Source organism: Pseudopodoces humilis, chromosome 14 (assembly GCF_049639895.1).
Source record: "Pseudopodoces humilis isolate 2021_Gansu_Grassland_sample_001 chromosome 14, ASM4963989v1, whole genome shotgun sequence".
NCBI lineage: Eukaryota > Metazoa > Chordata > Aves > Passeriformes > Paridae > Pseudopodoces > Pseudopodoces humilis.
In genome coordinates, this window is record NC_142213.1 from 4,655,414 (window position 1) to 4,679,934 (window position 24,521).

The 24,521-nt window shown below is 40.3% G+C and overlaps 1 protein-coding gene across 1 annotated transcript in view; it reads left to right on the plus strand.

Annotated features, from left to right (window-relative positions):
- The first annotated feature begins 742 nt into the window (after positions 1-742).
- The window catches only part of LOC102112197 (polycystin-1-like protein 2), a 35,779-nt gene continuing 12,000 nt past the window's right edge, over positions 743-24,521 (plus strand). The window contains exons 1-27 of the mRNA XM_088062428.1: positions 743-1,133; positions 1,670-1,834; positions 4,414-4,599; positions 5,378-5,488; positions 5,917-6,064; positions 6,673-6,893; positions 7,544-7,948; positions 9,033-9,131; positions 9,853-9,902; positions 11,006-11,111; positions 11,723-11,930; positions 12,543-12,663; positions 12,918-13,059; positions 13,523-13,723; positions 13,887-14,032; positions 14,500-14,694; positions 15,522-15,647; positions 16,872-17,054; positions 19,988-20,122; positions 20,743-20,968; positions 21,244-21,437; positions 21,836-22,066; positions 22,288-22,389; positions 22,585-22,763; positions 23,100-23,246; positions 23,747-23,946; positions 24,102-24,325. Coding sequence (XP_087918554.1) covers positions 743-1,133; positions 1,670-1,834; positions 4,414-4,599; positions 5,378-5,488; positions 5,917-6,064; positions 6,673-6,893; positions 7,544-7,948; positions 9,033-9,131; positions 9,853-9,902; positions 11,006-11,111; positions 11,723-11,930; positions 12,543-12,663; positions 12,918-13,059; positions 13,523-13,723; positions 13,887-14,032; positions 14,500-14,694; positions 15,522-15,647; positions 16,872-17,054; positions 19,988-20,122; positions 20,743-20,968; positions 21,244-21,437; positions 21,836-22,066; positions 22,288-22,389; positions 22,585-22,763; positions 23,100-23,246; positions 23,747-23,946; positions 24,102-24,325 — 4,842 coding nt within the window. The remainder of the gene's footprint in view (positions 1,134-1,669; positions 1,835-4,413; positions 4,600-5,377; positions 5,489-5,916; positions 6,065-6,672; positions 6,894-7,543; positions 7,949-9,032; positions 9,132-9,852; positions 9,903-11,005; positions 11,112-11,722; positions 11,931-12,542; positions 12,664-12,917; positions 13,060-13,522; positions 13,724-13,886; positions 14,033-14,499; positions 14,695-15,521; positions 15,648-16,871; positions 17,055-19,987; positions 20,123-20,742; positions 20,969-21,243; positions 21,438-21,835; positions 22,067-22,287; positions 22,390-22,584; positions 22,764-23,099; positions 23,247-23,746; positions 23,947-24,101; positions 24,326-24,521) is intronic.

A 24,521-nucleotide genomic window follows, 5' to 3' on the forward strand; every position in this document is an offset into this window, starting at 1 on the left:
AAGGCAATATTTTCATCTTTCCTAAATCATTGGTTTAAGTTATGGCCTTCTCTTCTGCCTCTCAGCAATATAAATACTATAGCTCCAAATAGTTGAGCAGCTTATCTTTTAAGGGATGATGGGAGCACTTCACCTGGTGTGTGGAATTCTAAGCAGACACAACAGTTCAAAATCAAGCTTACTTGGAACAGCTGAGATGAATCTGCAGATGCGTAAACAGGAGGGCAGGATGGATATCATACAATAATTGTAGACATTACATTAGCATATAAAAGAAGTACGTCAAACAATAATTATTACATATAAAGTGATCCAGACCAATTAAATATATCTAGAGAAGCAGTGTGTTTTCCCATCCCATAACTCCTTGTGTTTCTCATTTTTCTTATTCTCACTATTGTATCTCTTTGCTGTTGTAAAGACCTCCCAACTTTAATGTTCACACAATGAAGCCTTTGATGTAGGAGCTTTATCTCACTTTTCCATGTGTTCAACAGTAGCATATATCAACCTTATCTTCTCTGTTCATGAGGAAAGCAATAATTTAAAGTCTTCTCCTCAAACTGATCTCACAAGTGATGTGACATTTGTACAATAGAGCTCACAAGGGTCATTGCAGGGGCTTAGCATCAGCACAGCACCCCCCAGACGCAATCACAATTATATATTAGAAGTTCTGTTCTGTTCCATGCTCTATTGCTGCTGTTGTGGCAAGCAGCAAAGAAGGAGAAATGCTGATGACATGACAAGGATATCTCAAGCTTTTGAAGAAGGCATCAAAAAGAGTGGTGCCCTGGAAAGCAAGATGAGTGTGATGCACAGCACTGAGCTGAGAATGTGGCTGGGGGTCACAGTTCTGATTTCTCTTGCTGTGTGCCTGGCTGTGGAGGAAGCAACTGATGAAGGAATACCTTGTTCAAAGTACCAGCAAGCTTTCAACCATTCATGCTATGAGTTTGTTAGACTCCAGCAAACCTTCACAAGTGCCCAGAGCTGGTGTGAGAGAGGAGGAGGGCACCTTGTCTTTATTCAAAATGAGGACACTCAAGAGTTCTTGCAAAAACATATTGCTGAGGACCAGGAATGGTGGATAGGACTGATCTCAAACTCCTTGCTGAATGAAACTACTGATGGTAGGTGGTTTTTAAATCATGTCTTTAAAATTTTATCAGCTCACAATGCTTTCTTAACATGGTAAAAATGCAGTGCCTTTGTAGATATCTGCTGAAAAGCCTCTGTCTTTTGTTGCTGTATCTTCTGATTTAGATTAAGGTGTTTAATTGCCTGCTTCACTTCCTTGTTGCATTTTACTACCCTTTCCTTTGGATCTTGTGGTTGAGTGAACACATGGTGAATGAGACCAGGTTGCTGACCCAGTGAAACAAATGTGCTGCATAGTCTCCAGTGGAAGCCAATTCATCCCACCAGGAAGTGCTGCAATGTCTGATGCAAGGGAAATGGTGAAATCTTGAGGCTGGGAGCACAGGTGGAAGTGGCAGTATCTCTTTTCATGATTGTATCAGGTTCAATATAAAATGTAATTGAAAATCCTTACCCAGACTGAACCATCTCTGCTTCAGTAAGGAGCAGAGCTACAGTCCTGCTCTGCAGGCTCTAATTGTTTTACTGTGGAAAACAAACATTCAGGACACAATTTCTCTGTTCACAGGGTCAATAACTTGGCTGGACACTTCAAACATAAGCTACAGTAAATGGTACAAGGATCAGCCCTCTCCCTTCTCATCCACGTGTGGGTACATCCTGAAGAATGCCAAGTATCAGTGGGGTGTGACTGAAAATTGCAGCCAGGAATTTTACTTCATTTGCGAGTTTGGTAAGATACACAGCAGCTGGAACAGTGAAGTGAGTGTGCCGTGATCACAATGGGGCATAAGCTGCCTTGTTGCTTTCAAAGTAGCTGAGAAATAATGAATCTACTGAATGTGAACAAGTAAAAAGCCATATAACCCTAGCAGGTGCTCCTTTTGCAGTGTGCTAATATAAGATCTGATCCATAGAAGGAAGAACACACAGGTCACTGGGAGATGTAGGTGCTCAGCAACCAGACATTTAGGCCCAGGGTTCCAGCACAGGGTTGATAAAATAGAAACGGATCTGAGAGTGAATCTAATGTGTAGCTGTCCACATCCTCAGTGGATATAAGCTGGCTAGGTTAAAACACGGCTGCAAGAAAAAGCTCCCACAACACCACAGCACCTGAGCTAGGTGGGATGTGTGGCTGCCCTGTAAAAGCACTCATTAATGTGTGCCAAAAAATTTCCATTTGTAACTGCAGCAAAAATACTGGCAGGCTTCCAGAGGCACCACTCCTTGCAGCCTGGAGTGAGCAAAAGTGAGAGCAAGTTTTTCTTGTTTCTTCTCAGACCCCTCCATCAGGTGAAGTTCAAGGTTTTCCCCAGGTTAAGGAAGCAAACAGGAACCTGTACTTCCTGTGCTCAGACAGAAAATCCACAGACCTTTTGTCCCTCAAATTGTGACTTGGAACAAACAGTTCTGGAAATGAATGATTTCAACATATAGATACGAGGGGAATTTGTGTTCCTCACACTTTGCACAAGAGTACTTTTAACTGCAGCTAGAACTGGGGTCACAAGCTCTGGAAGGACAGTCTAGCTGTGGGCTCACTAATATAAAAAGGCTTCCAGTCAAGTATGCAAGTACAGGTTTCCACAAGCCCTAGAACTGCTACTGCCCTGTCCAGCAGTCTACTACTACTGACATAAATAGCAAGTTGTTCTGCAATAAGCAAAGCTAATAAAGTTTTGTTTCCTATCCTGATTTTCTGTTCCACATCCCCTGCCTCCCCTCCTCCTCAGCATTCCCAGTTCACTCTCATATCCCCACCATGTCCCACCTCTGCAGATACTTTTCACTGCCTCAGCTCCCTCCCCTGCAGCTGCTCCAGAGCTCCAGCTGTATGTGCTGGCCATTTGAATTTCATGTCCCAGAATAGGCAAACATAGGTTTATAATTCCTACTCCTCGAAGAGGCATTGATGTAGCTCTTTCTCTTCTCCCTAGATATTGCATTTAATCAAATTTTAGGGTGTTGGAGGTTTATATCTATGCATCAAATTAAGCTGAAGATGACTAACATTAAAAATGACTGGGGGAGAGGAAACTGGCAGACAGCACAATCCCTTAAGCTTATTTTCCCTGCAAAAACAGACTAAAATTATTTTTCCATTCCAACCACGGTAGACAACTGTCTGTTTGTAAGGAAACTATCATCTGTTACCATAGGATCTGACTGAGAGCCCATTAAATTCAAAGAGCAACAATATCCTACACTACATTCATCATTCCACTACCCAGGAAACCAAGACCAGATTGAGGTAATTCTACTATTTGGTGCTCTGTAGGTTAGCAGTTTATTATTGTATCAAACCAGGGTTTGTACCTAGAAACACAGACCAAGTTTTGTGCATCTTTCCATGTAAAAGTGCGAGACAGCAAATACTGTGAGAAATCTTCATAGGGAGAACAAAAAAGGCATGAGATAATAGTCCATACTAGAATTTACCAGCAAGTTATTTTTCAAGCTTATTTAGAGAGATCTAATCTGCAAACTGATCATGTTGCTATAGTTACAGCCAGGCTTAGCTTTAGCCTTTAAATAACAATAGCACACAATTATTGCAGTGTGCACACATTGGCACTGTTAATCAAGGGGCTTGTGGGGAATGATCCAAACAACAGCGGGAGGACAATGTGTTTAAACCTGGGGCAGCTGAAACAAAAACATCCTTTTGCAATACTCCCATATGAGAGCAGTTATTCACATCCTCCTCTTCAGGGTATTAAGCATCCTGATTACTACATGATACTAAGAATTCTGAAAGATAATTAACTGTCCCAGATTAATCAAAGAATGAGGTATATGCATTTAGAGCTATGACCTTACCCATCTGAGCAGTCCTGTTGAATGAAGTCAGTCAAATATCACACAGGAACAAAGGAGTCTCTGTAGCAGAAATGAGATCAGCTCCCATACTTAATATGCAAACTATTCTCCAAAGCAATTACCTGAATATTATGCAATCCATACATCTCTTTCGGAAGTAAGGAGTAATTTTAAACATTCCAGTATTTCAGGTCAAACAAATGCTAAGAGCTTTCCACAAAAATGCTATTTTTATAATTAAAATATTTTTGATTATTTAAAATGTCCTCAGTGTTCTAAGGCAGTAAAAGCATAAATCTATTAATTATGACTTTTTAAAAATAAAAATATTTAATTATTTTGTAATTTCCGTCTGTTTTCTTAATTGTTTGGCTTAAAAGGGAGAAAAGGGAAGAAAGACTAACAAAACAAAATTAACATGACATAGAATTGTAGCAGGATTTTTCAGAAATTCAAAAAGATAATATTTGGAGTTTTTTCTCCTATTAGATTCTGGCCAGAGCATTGCTTGTGATAATTACAATGCCACTGTACAGTGTGGATCAGGAGAAGTTATTCAAGTTGAAGAGAGCTTCTACGGGCGGAAGACCCCTCACTACTGTGTGTCAGAGACTCCTCTCCAGCTTGAAACAGATGAAGGCTGCAGCTGGATCAGTGTCAAGGATGAAGTGGCAGGTGGTGTCTTACAGTATTGCTTGTCAGAAACAGTGTGTACCAAAATTCTTTATCCCTCGACTATTTTATCCTGTATTCCAGTAGGGTTAGCAAGTGGGAAAGTGGATTATTCCTAAAATGAAGGGAATCACAGAGAACTTCTGACAGGGAGGATGTTGCTACAAGAGGCTGGATGGAAAGGAGGGATTTTGTTAGAAGCAAAGATTCAGAAGAGGGGAGGAGCAAATGAAGGACAAGGGTGTGCCTGGTTCTCACAGTAGGAAGAAAATATGTGAGCACACTGATATCCGTAACAAATTCAGTGGGATACACAAGGTTTGACAGAGATGGAAGGCAGCACATCCAGACAAACCTAACTCCAAACCAGGGGGGGTGAAAAGGCTGATGCCCATGGGGATACGAGGGCAGGAGGAGCCTGCTGCTGTCTGCCACATGTCAGGCACCCACCCTGCTGGAGCCAAGGGCTTGGAGACTAAACAGTGACTGTGGCCTGTCCCCAGGATGATTCTTAGGGCTTCCAGCCAAAATGAAACAAAATACACAAGCATTTTCTTGGTACCTTTTCCAATTCAGCTTTGTTCCAATAAAATGAATTGGTGCTAAGAAATGCCACACAGTAAGTAACACACTAAAGTCAAAGTGATGTGGAAATTTGTCTAGAAATCAGAGACATGATACTGGTCCTCCTGCCTTTTTTGTTTCTCAGTCATCTTTCATCTGAGCTGCAGTGACAGTAAAGGCAAAAGCCACTTGCTGATCTGAAATTCTCCCTTTCCAGGCCAGTGTCATGGTCTGCAGGCCTGCCAGGTGGCAGCAGATGGCACTTTCTTTGGAAATCCTTGTCCGGCTTTGGGAAGCTATTTGTCTATTCAATACCACTGCAAGGAAGGTAAGGGGTGGGGGAGCTGTCCACACCAAAACCGTGTGTTGTTCTTTGCTGTAGCACTGTGACCAATGATATTTATCTTAAAATTTATCATTGTTCCATCCTCAGGGAAGAAACCAGAATAGTGGTGATCACTAAAAATAGGCACAAAAATGTGGATTCCCTGTCCTAACTGAGGGGTTTGGGTAGAATACAAAGCCCAGAAATTCAGACACATAAAACAAATTTAGATGAAATTACGTTCCAACAAGAATCTTGACCAGTAGATATGGAAAAGAATCAGCTCTCTGTCACACCACTAATGCACACAAATTAGCAGTAGTACCAACTGTAGTATGGAGCAGGCTGGCTCTCAATGCCTGAAAATTAATTAAATTTTGTAAGAAAAGTAGACAAACATTGGCACTGAATTCTGTCATTCCGCTTTGCAGGTCTGCAGCTGTTTATGACAGACACATGTTTTGTCTTTGAAAATACCACGGTCACTTTGAACTGGCTGCTCTCACCATACTCTGGGAACCTTTCCTGTACCATTAGCACTGGGGATGGTTACACTATTGATCCTTACTACCCTCTAACGTAAGAAATAGCCTTCATTTCTCTTCAGAAAAACACTTTTCATTGCATTCATTTCAGACAAGTACTTTTCTTTGCTTGCCCTGTATTGAATGTGCCAAGTCTCATAAATGAGATGTTAAAAACTAGATAGCTTAATAATAGAACATACATACAAGAGACTTGGATCTTGCAAAAATCTGTTCTGAAATCAATAAAAAATTTTACATTAAGCTGCCAACAACAATCTTTCTTCTATTATAACAAGTTTTTCCTGTTTCCAGGAGTATTTATTCCAGACCTTAAGACTCAAAATTACTGAAAACATGTCAGCAATTGCCAAACTACAAGCAAAGATTATTCCCTTATGTTTAAAGAGTGTTTTTTGATAACAATTAAAATATATCAAGGAAATTCTGTAATTTTTCTTCTGTTTTAATTGCATAAAAATCCTGTCTTTAATAGATCAAACATTTTTTTTTGCTGGATTTAATAATCAGATTTTGTCTTAATGGTAGGAATGACATTTGAATGAATGAAATTTGGGGATGTGTTGTCAGGTAAGGCGAAGGATTTCCCAGGATGGTCTTCCACAGCAGGCAGTTGTTCTCTTTCTATTCTAGACTGGTCAGCAACCTCACATACAGGTACTCCTCTGCTGGGGAGTTTACGGTTTTTGTGGAGTGCACCACCAGCGAGTGGCACGTGATGGCACAGAGGCAGGTGACTGTTCAAGATCAGATGGATCAGCTCAGCATTTCTGGGTGCTACAGCCAGTATGAAACAGGGAACAGCTCCCACTGCCGTACCCTGTATGGAGAGGTGTTGTGGATCCAAGTTCAGCTCAGTGGAGGTGAGGATAATTTCTCTGCATGATTTAAAGAGAAGGGTAAATATTATTGCCATCCATGGGATAGAAGCGGGATTTTTATTATGCAAAATAATCCTTCTTTTTAGTGAATATTTTCCCTCTAATTGTTGTATTCCTGCAATTTAATTCCCTCAGTTCCACTGAAGGAGTTCTTTCTCAGAGATATTTCACCACCTAAAGCATAAGTATAAACCATTTTTTCTTATTGCCAAAGCTGACAGCACAAGCATAACTTTGGTCACAAAAATCCACATTATGCCAGTCAGAATATTTCTGTATTTGAAGTTAGAAATTCATGGAAATGCTCCTCTGATTAGAGTAAGAGGATTCCACTCTGAGCTGGACACATTTGCTGGTGTACATTTCTTTCTCTCTTCAAGTTCCTCAAAGCTTGTGTGCTGAAAAAAACCAAAATTCAGTAGTGTATGTTTGAACTCTCTTCTCAAAACATTCCCAGCAGAAAACACGTGATAGATTTTCATTAAGTCACCTTAAGTGACTTTATTAAAAATGATTGTATTGCTGCAGTGTTCCTGTGATTCCTGTATAAACACTGGAAAGCTGCACAAAGCAGCTGGAATTTGTTGGCCTATTGTACAAGCTGTGAGAAATTTTCATCTGTGTGTTTGCAGGCAATGGAGTAACCTACAGCGTATTTGCAGATAACATGACACTGACTGAATCTAGTGCAGAGGAAGGTCTTGTCCCCCATAACCTGACACTCAACAGTGCTTCCCAAAAGCTGATAGGCCCAGGGATGCACTGGCTGGAAATCCGAGCATCGAGGAACATGACAGCATCAGAGATCTCCAGGAGTATTGCTGTTCATTTAATTGAACCAGTATCTGGGATTCAGGCTGCAGTAGCTTCCCACACTCTGGAGCTGGGGGAGGATTTGGAGGTGAATGTCTCTGTGTCCCATGGTGCCCCAGAGCAGCTGATGTTTGAGGTGATTGGATCCAACCAAACCCACTGTCACAGAACAGACAGCCCTCGTGGGGAGCTGCAGACGTACAGCGTTCCTGCTCCGTCAGAAGGTACAGCACACTGACACCTCCTGTGCTTCCAGGACATCACAGATGAGTACAGGTCACATATAGAGTCACAGCATCCTGGTGACAGTAATGTACAGCTGAATTTGGCAGCTTTTCTGACTGCTCAAACTCAGTCTGCAGAGCAGGATGAACAGCATAGTCCTATGTAAGTGAGCTAAAAAATGGAGCTGACAAATGTGTCTGCATATGCACACTCAGAGCAAGGCTTCACCTGATTCTTGAGATGGAATTGACATAGTTGAAAGACATAGGGTTTATTTTTTCATGACACCATCTGATTGAAGTACAAATGAGGGCATTTTCTTGAATAGCAAAGTGTTTTCCTCCTGTTTGTTCATAATGCTTCAAGTTTAGACTGCTCTGCATTTTACTCCGCATAATCTGAGGAGTTCTCAGTAGTCAAAGACAAAGAAATGCGTAATTTTTCTAAATGTCTGTTTCCAACACAACTTTTGTTGGAGTTAATTATGAATAAATATTTTAGTAATATTATCCTTCCATTATTACATAGTCAAGGCCTTTAAAATGTGGAATTAGGCAGATTGTGCTTAAGAGTTAATTAACAGTGTCAGAAGATAAAGAAGTTACCACCTTTAATGAGCTATTCCAACCCCATGCCGAAGTGGAAACATTAGAAGCTAATTATGATTTCATTTCATATTTTAAAATTATTCAATATTAAAGTTCTATTTGTTCTCCCTGTACCCATTTGAACATCCTTTCCCCATAGGCAGAAATATTCAAACAAGATAGCTACTGTCTCAAGATGCCTAAATTAATTTGTCCCCCAGTGTTTGTACACCTCTCGTTTCCTGTGTGATATCATAGTTAGCTGACAAAGAATAGCATGACAAGGGCTAGGAAAGGGGCAGCTGAGTTATTAGGAAGTTGAGATAAAGGGGAAAAACATTCCAGGAAAAGCCTTTCAGCAGTGGACATCCATCAGAAACCCCCCTGAAAACTCTTAACAGAAAAGAAGGGGGTTTTCTTTACAAATTGTATATTATACCTCAAACATGTTGGACTGAGCCCATGCTACTCTTAACTGGCCCTTTGCCTTCTCTAGGTACTTTCCAAGTGAAAGTGGTGGCCATGAATGCCTTTTCAAATGTGAGTCTGGATCTTGGATTCGTCACTGTGTTGGCAAACGGTTCCCATAAAAAAGGTAATTGCATTAATCTGACCTTGCTGGTTTTGACCACGTAAGTGTCTTTTAGCAATCAGAGCATTTCATGGAGTGTTTATGGGTTTTATGTAGTAATTGCTTTCCTTCCAGCAACAGTGCTGAAAACTTTTGTGGAGGCTTCTTCCTGATGAAGGCAGATTCCCTGACTTTGATGTAGTCATAAATTAGCATCACTCTGTATATGAAACACATTGCACATTTGCTGTTTGTCCTAGAAATAATGAGTGCAGTTTATGGCTCGGGACATAGCTTTGAAACCAGAAAATATTTGCATCACAGCAGTCTCATAAATTGTTGTCACTAATGGCTTCTAGATGGCTCATCCTTACATTTACAAGAGCAGATTATACCAGAAATAAAATAACCTTAGCACTAATTGTACTGAAAGTTTTTCAGAGCTTTCCATCAATTTTCCTTTGTACATCCATGAAACTCCATCACCTTCTGTGAATATATTTTGATTTATACCATTATGTTTGAAGAATTAGGATCATCTCCTTTGTAGTCTGTGATGAGCTGCTTGTTGCCATTTTACCTATTTGACTGTGCAGTTTATCACAGCTCTGGAATCTGATTCTTACAGCCCCATCTTTCACACTGTCAGTAGTCAAATCCTGTGGATTTAAGTCATATTCACTGAGGGTGTCTGAAAGCTTTACAGGTAGAACTAAAATATTCTGGTCTTCTTTGCATTAAACAGATTCTGCTGAGGAAGAAGGCATCTACAAAACAAATATCCGAAAGAAAAATGTAAGTATTATTTAAGGATCTTTCTTTAAAATTGCCTAGAAATTTTTCTTACCAGTGAAAGTACCGTAGAAGACAGGGGAAAGAAGTATTTGTAGCATAGTAAATTATGGAGTAGATGTTCTGTTCCCCATATGGTTTAACACAAAATCTACAACACAAGTCTTGGAGACAAATGTGTTTACTGGCATCCATCTACAATTCATTAAAAAGATTAAAGAAAATTAACTTTTCACAACAATTCAGTTTTGGAAGTTTAAATTGATCTAAACAAGATGAATTTTTAATTCATCTACTTGATGAATGCAAACCTCTCTCTGAAGAGTAATCCTTCAAGTAGAGTTTAATATATTTTATATGGTTCCCAAGTGTTTTCATTTTCTGTATTGGAGTGTTTAAATTATTTTGCAATTAAACATTTTCCAATTTATGGCAAACTAAGAAGTTAATGATGCACCAGTTGCTAGCAGGTGTCCAAATTTAAATAATAAAAATGCCAGATAGAATATTTTATCATCTTAAAAATCTAGTTTTTAACTGTAACACTAGCAGACAGACATCTGCTGTGGGAGATACACTGCTTCACAAGAAGCCATCATGCTTTACAAATTGCCTGTAAGAATATATTGCATCACAGGAATATAAATCTAATCCAAACCCAAGTGTATCACAGTTCTGTACACAGAAAGACAAGCTCAGCCACCCCTTCTTCTCTTTGTTTATAGCTGCAATGTGTCAAATTCAGAAAAAAAAGGCATGCACCAGAAGACAAATGGCTGCTCGAGGGTTAGAAGTCTTTGTCCACATGTGAAGGTTTAATAGGAATTAATTTCCTAAGTACCTAGTTTTGAAAATGGGAGCTGCACTCCAAAACCAATTCTGTATTTGGGAAAATTTTACCACACAATTTTTCTGTGCCATCTGCTTCTATTCCCATAGCTTCTACTTCCACACTATCTCTGATAAGGGGAAGATCACTTAAACTACAGATCTGCATCCAGTGATTTGGGGTCTCAACTTTCAGACCATTTTCATTATAAAGAAGCAACATATATGTGTGTTTATACATGTTTGTGTTCTAACTGATACATTTACTTCTTATTTAGGATCACAGAATATATATTAAACCAAGTCGCCATGTGGATCCTCTCACAACTGTTACACTTGGCTGGCCAGACAACAACAATAATTCCAGTTTTCTCTGGACCTGTGGTATGTGCATTTCCCAAACTTTTTTTACCATCTTGTACTTGATGAGTAACAAACTCACTGTTATGTGAGTTGTCTGATCCAGTGTTGAAAAATCTGACTTAAGGATGCTTCATTTCCTGGTTTTTAAGTTTGCCACTCACTGTACATGAAGAATGTCCTTCTACCCAACCCTAGTTTTGGCACCAAAGTAATTAAGGTATATAATATGGCATAGTACTCCATTTTGTCTTCTCCCAAAGGTTTCAGTTTCTCAGTTTTTCAAGATTTACCTGTCCTAAGTTTCACTCTCATAGCCAAGGACTAGTCCCAAGTGACTTACACAGTTAAGCATTTGCAAAGTACATGTGTCTCAATAAAACAGCAATAATTACCATTAAACATGATGCAAAAACATTTCTGACTGAAAACAGGATTGGGATTCAAGCCATCTGTTTCTAACCCCATAATTATCCCTGACCTCATACATGACTCTGGAAAAGCCTGTACTCTGAATCCAGATTACGAACTCTTTAAACTGTGTTCAAGAAATTTGTCTATAAAGCTTTCTTAAACTTATGGCAGGAAAGTCCTTATAACATGCTGTTCTAACCATAAAGGAAATGTTTCTGCAGGAGCTTGTTGGCCTGCCTGGAATGAATGTGTGAAGCAACAGATAATCCGAATCAACCAAAGTGAGGTGCAAATCCCACCTTCCTGCCTTCCTCCTCCGAAATCAGCAGTGACGGTCAGGATTACTGTCCGAAGCCACGGCAGTGAAGAGAGGCAGGACGAGCAATGTCTCTATGTGACTGCAAAACAAGAACTGCAACTGGAAATCAGGTTTGTTTTTAAACCCTGGTGTTCACAGATTAAAATTATTACTGCACAAGCATAGTGCAAGTCCACGGTTTCCAATAATAATGATAATAAAGTGGTATTGTACTTTAAGAATCACAGAATCATAGAATCAAAGAATCACAGAATGGTTTGGGTTGGAAGGGACCTTAAAGATCATCTTGTTCCAACCCTCAGTCATCGGCAGGGATACCACTAGATCAAGTTACTCAGAGCTCCATCCAGCCCAGCCTTAAAACTTCCAGGGATGGAGCATCCATAGCTTCTCTGGGCAACCCATGCCAGGATCTCAACACCCTCACAGTACAGAAAACTTATTGTTCTAAATCCATTTACACCTTACCATTATAAAAATTACTGACCAATAAGCCTTGCTGCATTTTTCAGTCAATGTTTCTGAACACAATCCCTTTATGAACTGAAATGCATTCTTCCAAGAATCACTTTGGGGTTTTTGACCGCACTGCATCCTCCCAGTGTTGGACATTTCAATGTGTCAACCTCATTGAAACAACAGGAATAAATGCCATAAGGTAAATATGAAATTTCTCCCAGACATCTCATACCATGTGTAACTCTCATCTTACTTCTTTACAGGTGTGAGGCAAACTGCAATCCAGTGAATGTTAGTGATGAAGTTGTTTTGAGTGTCTCTGGACAGGAGGACTCCCATACCATACCTTATAACTGGTATTTAGATAACACATTCATAAACAAGGTGAGAGCACCAGATTTGTCAGAAATACTGCACACACAAAAATAAATATCCACAAGGCTGTATGGCCTCAGAGGGATATTTTGTCAAGTGGATACTTAGAAAAATACTAGTGATGACCAAGAAAAGGGGGTGCCTGGGTTGGGAGGGGTTATAATGAAATGCACCAAACTGCCACCCTGCTCCTGATAAATCACAACAGAAAGAACAGCAAAGAGCCTCTACTGCCATGTGTTCTTTTCTGTCTGATTTTCCAGTCTACAACCCTCCCTCTAGCCTGTGGCCTGACTGGTTTCCAGCAGAACTCTTTGAATTTGCTTCAAAGCAACACATCTGTATTGAGAATGCCCAGCTCCTTCTTGCAGACACAGGGAGAAGCTTTTCAGATTAAAGTAAGAGGTAGGGGCTAACAGGATTTTTAGCATTTTACAGACTCCTTTAAGGCAGTTTCTGCTGACATGACATCATGTTATTGTCACACATGCATAGCCTCGCTGATAAATATGAAGGTAAATTAATCCACAAATTGAAAGGTGTTACTTTATATGTGAGTTCTTTAAAGTATTGATAAGTTTGTTCTTGGGTGTTGCACTGCAAGAGAAATTCAGTTACCTTACTCCAAGCTGTTAATAATTTTGTTAAGGCTCACCTGAAACGAAGTTACGCTAAATGCTTGATCAAATAATAGAACTTTGCTTTATAACGCAAACATTAGCATATTTGAAATAGTTCTTTTGCTCTTATGGTCTATTCAGTAGCAGGATTTCACTCCTCATTAGGCCCTCGTAGCGGAGCAGACAGCCTCGCGATGCAGAGCGCTGGGGCACGGCCCTGGCTGATGCTCCGCTCTCTCCTGTGCCAGGCAGGACCCAGCGAGGCTACGGCGAGGGCTCGTTCCTGGTGAGCACCGTGCCCCCGCCCGACCGCCCCGCCTGTGCCGTGAGTCCCGGGCACGGCTCCGTGCTCACCGCCTTCAGAGTCTCCTGCAGCGCTCCCGGCTCGGAGCGCTCGGGCCGCTCCAGTCCTAGCAGGCAGCTCACATATTGCTTCTATGAGACACCCCGTAAGTCCCCAGGAGAAGTGTTTGGCTTCTCCTAACAAGAGCAAAGGCACAGCCTGCCCTGCTCTGCAGGGAGACTGCTCATGACGAACCATGCCCTGAGTCCCCTGTTCTCAGAGAGCAGGAGGTGTCTCTGTGGTGTCTGACCCCTTCTTTCCCATTTCAGATTCTCTCCTGGATTGTAGCCCGGATCCTGAACTCTTCCCAGTTTATCTTCCACTTGGAGAAGAGGAAAATAATTTTATTTTACATGTGACAATCATTGTTAGCAACAACTTCGGTGACAGAGTTCAAACAAATGCTTCAGTGAAGGTACATGATAGAATTAAAGTTTCAAGAACTCTCAAGTTGATAACTAACCCATAATTGACTTTTGGAGCTTCTTCCTGTTTTAGATATATAACTTCCTTCTGAATGTGCCATAATCACCATTTTTCTATCTAACAGAGACTCTGTGTGCTCAAGGTCAAAAGACCTTCCACTGCCCTTTTTTCTAGAACAGAAGTCTACAAGAATTGTTAGGACGTTGATTGAGCAGCATAAACCTATTTACTGAGTATGGAATTACACTGTGTAGGCCCCAAAAGACTCCTGCTTCTTCCCCAGTGCCACAGTAAGGAGACCCTTATCAGGCCCTTAAAAATAAAACATCTAAAATGAGGAACATGAAGTTTTATGTCTCACTCTATCTAGGCTGTCATTAAATGATCATGGAAGCTGCTCAAAGAAAATTTTAACAGCCTTGGCAATGTTGAGATCACATCTGATTCCTTCATCAGGTTGGACCTGCAGATATGATGGATGGGAACCTGACCCTGCAGGCTGTGATATCTGAGAAGGCAAACACCATCCTAAAAGATGGGAACAACAGCATGAGTCTTTTCCAGCTGTACAAGTCAGTAACATCTGTACTTAATCAGCAGATCCAGGAGGAAAGTTTTAACATGTCTTTACAGACAAATACACGAAAAGAGGTCAGCAAAGCTCTTGCTTTCTCCTAGTACAATGTCATATAATGGACTCTTCATATTCTTTTACAGCTCCTAAGTAATAAAAATCTCACATATCACCACTTGAAATCAATTAAGGTTTCAAGTTTCTAGCATCTGTCTCAGTGTTTGGCACTGGTTTCAGCTAGTTTGCATTACTTGTCTACATAAATTATTTGTTTTATCATTCATCAGCAAAACAGTTAATTCTCAATTGTTATTTCATTAATTTAAACTAGTTAATCTAAACCTGATTTTCCAAAGCAATTTAAAAATCAATAACATGGCAGCTCCAAGGAGATAAATATCCTAATTTCCCCCAAAAGCACTAGATGGCAGGTAATTTTCTTTTGTCCATTTTAGTCACCAGTTGATGTTTCAGTCATAAGCTGATATTTGTACAGTGCTTTGAGTGCCTCAGATGAAGAGATCTGGAGAATGTATCCTTCAATTAAGATTCATTATTTGAATAACATCAATCACACATGGCTCTGCTTTCTCTGGAAGTGGCATTTACACAGTAATTCACATACATTAGTACAAATTCTCACAAGTAACTCTCCTTGCTCTTAATGGATGTTAAGTGTATGAATTCTCTTTGCTGGGAGGTAACATAAAACTCATGATTATATAATTACTAGGGCAAGTGGCATCTTGTCAGTAGAGCTAATATCAGCTCAAATGATTCTTGTTGTGGAGCCTTACTCTACTGCATAACTTACAGGAAATCCTGGCTGTCAATACACAGCACTACTTTCACAGTCCTAATTAGCATCTTGTTCCTTTGCCTAATTATCCCTTTTCATCCCAAGCTCCGAGGGCTGATGCTGACAACTCTCTCTGTTGTTAACATAACATCAATGCAGACTGCTCTGAAGATGTCAGAGGTATTGAAAGAAATCACTTACAGGAGTGAAGAGCTGTCTGTCTCAGCACAGGTAAGAAGCAATCCATCCTGTATGTCCTCACACTAATAGTAGAGACTCTAATTATCCCACTGACCTTGGAAGTTTCAGAGCCTTATAATTATCTGTTCTTACCCATTTTTCCAACTGTACCAGCATGTGTATCTTTACCAGCAGCATTTTTGACTTTTCTGGTATTGTCTCAGCAATCTCTACAATCCAGGCTATGACCATTACATTTATCATACTTTTTTGAGACAGAATCCTTAACTTTTAGTCAGAAACATGTCAGGGTGCATGTTTTCTCTTGTAAAGCAATTTTAGAACCCTGAAGAACTGTCCCATGAGGGTTTTTCTAGAATTGCCCACATTCATTCATCCCTGATCCTGGCACTGCACAAAATGCACATAAGCAATGGTCAAGGGACATGTCAGCACCCAGAGGAACTGGGCACAAATGTGTAGGTTGGTCTCGCAAAAGTATCTCTTGAATCTTGTCTGGCAACAAGACATTGTTAGTAGATGGTGCTATTTATGCTTATGGGGTGAGCCTATGGCAGGACAGAACAAATTGTCACTGGGGGAAGTTTCCCAAATAAAAACAGCTGTCCTGATTTCTGATGTATTATAGAGCTGGAGCTAGACAATGGCTTGGGAGCATTTCAGCAGGATGTGGTTAACTTTGGCAAGACAAGAACACAGCTCAGGTCCAGCCCTCACCCTACAGAAAGGCTGAGCAGCATTCACAGGCTGTGGGGCTGGATGTGTCCAAGCCTGCAGTGAATTTGCTTGGTTCCTTCACTCTCCTGGGCTAAAATCTGGCCAGTGCTTTCTCAGTCACAAAGCTGTATCCAGGCACAAAATAAAAATTGTAAAACTCATTCTCCTTTGGCACTTAGCACTTTGGCCCTAAGATCGAAACATATAACCTAATTTACTACTTTACTGTAAATCTAAAAGCTGTCCTTGACCAGAGTTTGACAGAGAAGCTTCCTTCAGATGTTATTCATCTTTTTATGGGTTACACCTGTAGAAGCATTTTCATGCCTGTATTCCATTTTGGTAAACAAATAGTATTTCATCTTTATTAGCATTTGAACTATTACCCTAGCACAGATAATTATAGTAAAAACGGCATTACCCACTAATAGTCCCAAGAGATTACTGACGTTGCAATATTCAGTAAATGACACAAGTGTCACTTCTGTCATTTGCAGTGCCAGCACATATAAACTGCTCCCTGTGTTTCTCATGCAGGTGGAAGCCAGCAACACTCTGAAACATGTCAGTGCCTCCTTGCTCGCTGTGAACACAGAGCACAGCAGAGATGGTCAGGAGTTAAAGGAAGCAGCCAACTATCTGTTTAATGCAGTGAGCAATGTTCTTAAAGCTTCTGTAGAAATCAGAGCTGGGAACGCTTCAGTGCCAGAGGCAGAACAGGTAATTTAGATTTGGTCCAGTTTGTACCGTACTATGTGTGAATATTTGCTTTGGGAGGTTTTTAAAAATCTCTGGTGCCTCTTGTATTTTTGAATTGGCACCAGAACGAGTTCATTGTGACAACATGATGGATTTGAATATTGGAGGAAATTTCTCCCCAGTTAGATATGTTAGATTGAATAATGAAGATGATAGAGACCTCTTAAGATTTGCTACATTGGAAAACACAGCATCAGCTCTGACCTCTAATCAATGACAAGAACATTGTGATTTTTTTCAGATTTGCTTCTATCCCCTGCTTTTGCCCCATAATTCAAGGAAGCCACAGGTATTAAATATTCATGACTGCCATCACTACTTCACAGCTTGAACCAGCTCTGGTTGCTGCTTACACTTTTGCAGAAAGCTCTGATTATCTGTTCAGAAAGATGTAACATTTATTTTGTCCTACCCTTTCCTATCTATATGTGAATTGTCACAGCTAACTCTGTGAGTTTCCTGGGCTGAACATATTTTAATTTTGTCACTGCAAGGGAGTAAGGATGAAATAAATCTAACCTGAGAGAAAAGAGTATGAACTGGATGAGTTCCCCAACAATAACCCATTAATAATACACAATTTATATGTAATTAGGTCTTGCTTTTCCAAGTAACCAAACACTAACATGTGCAGCTAAGGGCATTAATACACAAAAGTACATGAATATATTGATTGATGTCATGCTTGTAATTTCAATGTGTAGAAGTTACAAATACTACAATATAAAAGTAAAATCTGTAAGGCATTTATTTGCCATCTACAATGTTTCAATGAGAATTACAGAAACTGAATTGCAATAGAATAACTTGCTCTAAGATTAGGAAGCTCATCACCAAGTTTGTCAGTTTAGTAAGACACCAAAATTAAATGGTAGCAATGACAAATAAGGTGCAGCTTCATGATCCTGAGTACCTTTGTTGTAAGTTTCCTCTGCCAATCCTTTTCCAGAGTTCAGTGTCACACCAGCTCCTGAGCACAGTTGAAAACCTCCAGAGTGCCCTTTTGTTTGGGAAGCCACTGGGTGATGAGCCAACAGTCCTCACCTCTCCCTCTGCCACAATGTACATGCACAGGTAACAGCTACAGTGTCCTCCACTGAAGCTTCTGAGAGCCACAAATGTTAATTCCATTGTGCTTAAACAGAATGTTCAGAATTAACTAAATATTGTAGCATAACGACAATTTCAATAGTGCAACAAGGCTGTTATTAGTGACTGATAGTAAGAGCAGCTTGGACTCCAGGAACATCACCCCAGAAATTCACATGCTATGTGTTCTTTAACCAGCAGAGAATTTACTACGATTTCCTGAATGAGGCAGTAGTCACTTTGAAATTATGTAGAAAACTCATGTCATGCAAGCTAAGGGTTTCTTTCCTTTTCTAAGTTCCCGATAATGACATGTTATATGGAACTGTAATCAGCTTGGCAGAAGCAAATATAATCCTGAGGAGCCTGACGAGCATTCTCCATTCCCTATAATCATCCCTGAATTGTTCCCTGAGAGCCTGTTTTTCATCCACATCAAACTGTGCATTCAAATCAAGACCATGTTCACACAAAAACCAACTTTCAGATAAGTACACCTTGGTAAAACTTCCTCTCCAGATATGCCAATTCCATCCCTTTTTTTGATGATTCTATGGTAATGTTACATGGAGTACTGCATCAGGGACAGATTCATTTATGAAGTATTTACTGGAATACGTAGAAATAGTTTTGCAACTGAGTTATACTCATGAGGAGGGAAAGATTTCTCTCTAGATATGAAGTCCATGCTATCAATGTTTGGGTTTTTTCTGGTGACTTTTGTTCCTTTATTTGTTTTTTCTCTTTTATTCTGCTTTGCTTATTATGCCCAACCCTAACTGGACAGATTACAAACAGAAAACATGGATGGCACATCCATTACCATCTCCAATTCCAGCTCTGCCAGTTTTACTCTCCCGCCTGCTTCCTCTCTCAACATTCCAGGAGTTGATGGTGAAACAGTGGATATAAGGGCAAGTAAACAGCTTTTATCTAACTCTATCTGATATCCAGCTTATATTCCTGATATAATGGTTTTAGACTCATTTATCCTGTCATCATGAACACAGGAGTCCATGTCATTCTTCCTGTCATGCCAATAAAATAATTTGAAATTATTAGTCAAAGAAGCCTTCTTTTATCTTAATTGCATGAGTTTGGTTCAGCAAGTTAAGGACAACTGAATTCTTAAATTCCCCATCCCATCAGCCCCTTCCATACACTTTGATTCACACGTACATGGCAGGAGCAGGCAATGGAATGAATCAATACCTACAAATCTATTTGCTGTTTGTTTATATCTTATGCTCTGAGGAGGATACAACACCTCAGAGTCCATATCACATTCAAACAAATCTACAGCAGCCTTCTTTCATCCCAGCGAGAAACACCTGAGTGTGGGGCACTCAGATCCTGCAAGAGACAAATAGGCTTATGGTAGCACGTCCCCCATCTGAATTAGGATGTGGTGTTTTTTCCCTCAGAACAATAGATTGCATATAAGTGCCATATTTTCATAATAAATTTTCTGAAGATCTCTCTAGTTGATTTGACCCTCTCAGGAGACCCATAAAGTACCTGCAAACAATTTTTTCATTGCACCTCTTCCAACTCTGCCAAAAAGGTGTCAGTGTATGAAAACAATAAAGATTGTTGTACACATTTCAGAATGAAAATCACTTCTAAGGTTTATAGACTCACTTTAGAAATAAGGTAGAGTTTTATTTAAATCTGGATGCAGACTTCTTGGAAGTCTACTTCTATTTAGGTCTGAGCTCAAGCTTTCACTATTCAGCAATTCAGAGTGTGAATAAAATGAAATACTGACAATAGCTCAGTTGTCTGATTGTTAATTCTTCTAACAGATGGTGAGCTTTGCCATGAATCCCTTTTTCTCCAGTGACAGCAGTTTTGACATCAGTGGAACAGTGGGAGGTCTAAGTCTAACTGGTCTGGATGGTTTGATCATACCAGTCAGCAATCTCAAAGAGAACATTGAGGTAAATCCACTATTTCCTACCACTCACACTCTTTTCCTATTTTTTTCCTTTCTCCATTAACAGAATCATTTGTGTTATCATTTGTGAGGTGGATGCAAATGCTGGTAGTGGTCATTACATTAGATAATGGGCTGATGCTGTCTGTAGTTGTAACAGAGGGATTTATGTGATGTGGTGAATGAAATAACAAATAACATTTTATTCTTCCTTTAAATGAATGTAAGAATGCTAATGGAAATAGATTCCAGATTACAGTCATCCCAAACCACAATGTGAAGTCTGATTTCATCATCTGTACTACTCTTTTGCTTCCTAGCCCATGTATAAACTGACATCTAAATCATTCATACATGCACTTCATGCAGCCAATGTCTCAATCATAATCACAGTTCTCAGTTCAGAAATGCACTAAGGGTCATAGGTTTTGTGATGAGTCTACACAGATTTCAAATTAACTTTTCAGAGGTTAGTTGACATTATCAGGAAAATTACTTTGAAAGTGATGTTTTTGCTGGCCATGCTTTCCTGATGTTATGAAAAAGATAATCTAGCATGTGGCTGCATGCTAAGAAGAAAATGCTTTTCTGTATTTAAACCTATGTCCTTCTGTTTAAAAACAGATCATGTTACCAAGGCTTTCAGCAACTCAGGAAGATAAGGTTCTGTTGAATCTGGGCAATTATAGCACTTTTCAAGTCAATGTTACCTCAGAAAACACATCTGTAGTGATCCACCTGGAATCTGAACATGACATCCCATTAATATTTTACCTGGGGTATGGTTATCACCCAAATGAAACCAACTATGATATGAAAAATCATCTGTTTTATAAGAAAACTTCTGGAGGTAAGACAAGTGGTTAGTGACCCATGAAGTTGCAGAATGAGCCTTGACCATGAGTTCAGGTGTCTAGCTGGAAAAAAACCTGATGCTTCAAAGTTCCAGTCTCTAGAATAAAGTGTTCATTAACAGGAGAAAAGATCTGGGATGATTTGATCAATGAGCTGCTAAGAATGATTTCACGTCTGTTTCTTTGGTTTATTTATTACATGCAATACAGATGCATACTTTTGAATTAGGCTTTCTATACATGCATTGAAATGAAAATATTTATGTTCAAGGTGAGACAAACAGTTGGGTTCTCAGCCCAGAAGAACTCATTTTTGGAGAAGGAACCTACTATTTCATGGTTTTACAAGATACGGGAATGGATTCAAGAGTCTACAATGGGCTAACCATAAATGCCACTTGCTTTGCATCCCGCTGTGCATTTTGGGACGAGCACCAGGGAGGCTGGAACAGCTATGGATGTCATGTAAGTAGATCAAAACAAAACAATGTGTCTGTTACACACTTCAAAGCCAGCCCTCATAACCACCGTCATGTAGTAAGTGACACCATAAAACAAGATCATTCTAAGATGTTTTAGTTAACTCAAGAAGTTTAGTCATGTTGAACTAACCTTTAAACAACATTCCCATTTCTATTTCTTGGAGTGAACTTCTATGTAAGAAGAAATTGAACCATTCTGACAATGTGACTGTTACTGGTTAGCTGTTAAAAATAATATTCCTTATTGGACCCTGAACAATTTGATGCACAGCAGCTCTCTACACTAATTTACCAATCTCGGCACTGTCTTTTCATTTGCTTTGTAAGTTATCTAATACTTTGAAGCCAGATGTTTCATCAGGAATCTTTTCTGGGTTTCAGGTAGGACCAAAAACAAATCCTAGCAGCACGCAGTGCCTCTGCAACCATCTGACCTTCTTTGGGAGCTCCTTCTTTGTCATACCCAATGCCATAGATGTCAGCAAAACAACACAGCTGTTTGGTACATTTGTGGACAATCCTGTGGTGGTGACAACTGTAGGATGCATCTTTCTGATATATGTGCTTGTAGTTATTTGGGCTCGAAGGAAAGACATCCAGGATGATGCCAAAGTAAGTCTCCAGCTAATAAAGTCAATGTATTCAGGCCAATTCCCACCATGTCTAGCCTGTTTTAATATGAAGTCTTTAACCAATCCTACTCCTTTCCCTGAACCTCTCTGTTCACTGGTAAGTAAAAATTGTTCACAAGATCACAAATTCCTATTCACAGCTTTCAGGAATCTGTACTTACAGGACAGCTAACATGTTGCTCGTGTTGTGTGGCTCTGCAGGTGAAAATCACAGTCCTGGAAGACAATGACCCCTTTGCTCAGTATCGTTACCTTGTGACAGTTTTCACAGGACACCGCCGTGGCGCAGCCACAACCTCCAAGGTATCAGTGGCACTGTGTGGGAGGAGAGTTTATTTCCTTAGGGAGCTGGATGAATAATGGAGCACCTGAGGCTATTAAACAGGACAGTTCAAATGCACTGTCTGAGCCAGAAAGCCCTTAGGTTTGATGAAAGGAGAAATAATCACACATAGGATCGAGATGTGCAAATCTTCATTTTGCCTTTTTATTTTCCAGGTGACCCTCACCCTCTATGGAGTGGATGGAGAAAGTGAGCCCCATCATCTAAATGATCCTGATACACCAGTCTTTGAACGTGGAGGAGTGGATGTTTTCCTCCTTTGTACCTTCTTCCCTCTTGGGGAACTGCAGACTATTAGATTGTGGCATGATAATTCAGGTGACAGTCCATCCTGGTAAGTGGAGGTCTGGAGATGCTGGCAAGTAAAAATCCACAAATAATTTTTTATAATGACAACAGCTTTACTTTTCTAGCACTTGAAAATTATCCTTTCTGCAGTTCTAGAAAGAAAAGAATGTGTTAGATTGTAGTTTTTGCAGCTGAATAGACCAAATCACAGTCTAAACTGCAGGACCAGGAGTGTTTCCTATATCCCATGTCCAGTATAGGATGGGATATGTCCTGTGCCTTACTGTTTAGTTACCCTAAGAAGCTGAAGGCCAGAGTTTGTCCTCCACAGTCTTGTTGAGGTCTGTGACTTGTGACTGTGCCCTGTGTGTTTCTTCAACAGGTATGTGAATCGAGTATTAGTCCATGATCTGGCATGGGATCAGAAATGGTACTTCCTCTGTAACTCCTGGTTAGCCATTGATATTGGAGAATGTGTTCTAGATAAAGTATTCCCAGTAGCAACTGAACAGGACATGAAGCAGTTCAGGTACCTCCTATTCCATGGATTTTTTTACTCTTGATAGCAGTCAGTCTGGAAAAACAAGCACGAAAAAAATAGACCACAGCCCTAGAAAAAAATGATAACAAGGAAGGTCTTTCCACTGTCCTTAAAGGGCTCTGAACAAGGGAGGGAGGGAGGAGGGTTACACAAATCTAATCATTACTCTACCACACTGAAAATATTGGTGCTAAAGAAGGATAGCCTGACAAACCTAGAGAAACTGAAACATCTTCTCTTAGGTGAAATTTTCTGAACAATTTAAAGAGGAACTATTCACTTTCCCTCTATGCCATGGCCAAAAGGAAAGGACATAAATAGCTATGACCATTCCATGCAAATTAAGCCATGATATTTGCTAATTTCACCTAGTTATTATTTTTGCTGATAGTGCCTAGAAGCATGAACAGGTTGGGACCTTGAACTAGGGCTTTGTTCTTCCTTCTCCTTTCTACATATCCATTTCATTTCCCTGTTCTCCTTCACAGCAATCTGTTTTTCATGAAGACCTCCAAGGGTTTCCAGGATGGGCACATCTGGTACTCGGTTTTCAGCCGCTCCCCACGAAGCTCCTTCACGCGAGCCCAGCGAGTGTCCTGTTGCTTCTCACTGCTCCTCTGCACCATGCTGACCAGCATCATGTTCTGGGGTGTGCCAAAGGATCCTGCTGAGCAGAAAATGGATTTGGGTAACAATCCTCACCATTGCTTGGGCAGGCAAATAGAAAGACAGCAGAATCTGGAAGCAAGAATTGAATAAATAGGTTTTCCCACAAGAGAGAGACTTGATGGTTTATTTTGCCTGGGGTTATTTTTCCTTCTCTGCTCTGTTTGACCTTGACAGGTAAGATTGAATTCACATGGCAGGAAGTGATGATTGGCTTTGAGAGCTCCCTCCTCATGTTCCCCATCAACCTGCTCATTGTGCAGATCTTCAGGAACATACGACCTCGGCCAGCCCAGCCGGGCAGAGAGAAGCCGGGAAAGAGTGGCCGAGTGTCCCCAAGCCTGCCTCCCACCCCAGGGGCCACCCAGGCTGCCTCTCTCACTCCAGAGGCTGTGACAAAGGCAAGTCCCAGTGAGTCCTGCACTGCCCTCTGCTGCCACGCACTACCGGCTTCCCCAGCTCCACAAATTTCCCTGTTCCGATGCCATTCAAGCCTGTCTGAAGAGAAAAGCCAATTATCACTAGTGCAAAACATTCATTTACCCACCTAAATGCAATCCTTGGTTAAGGTCTGCCTTTGTACGTCCCAACCCCTGC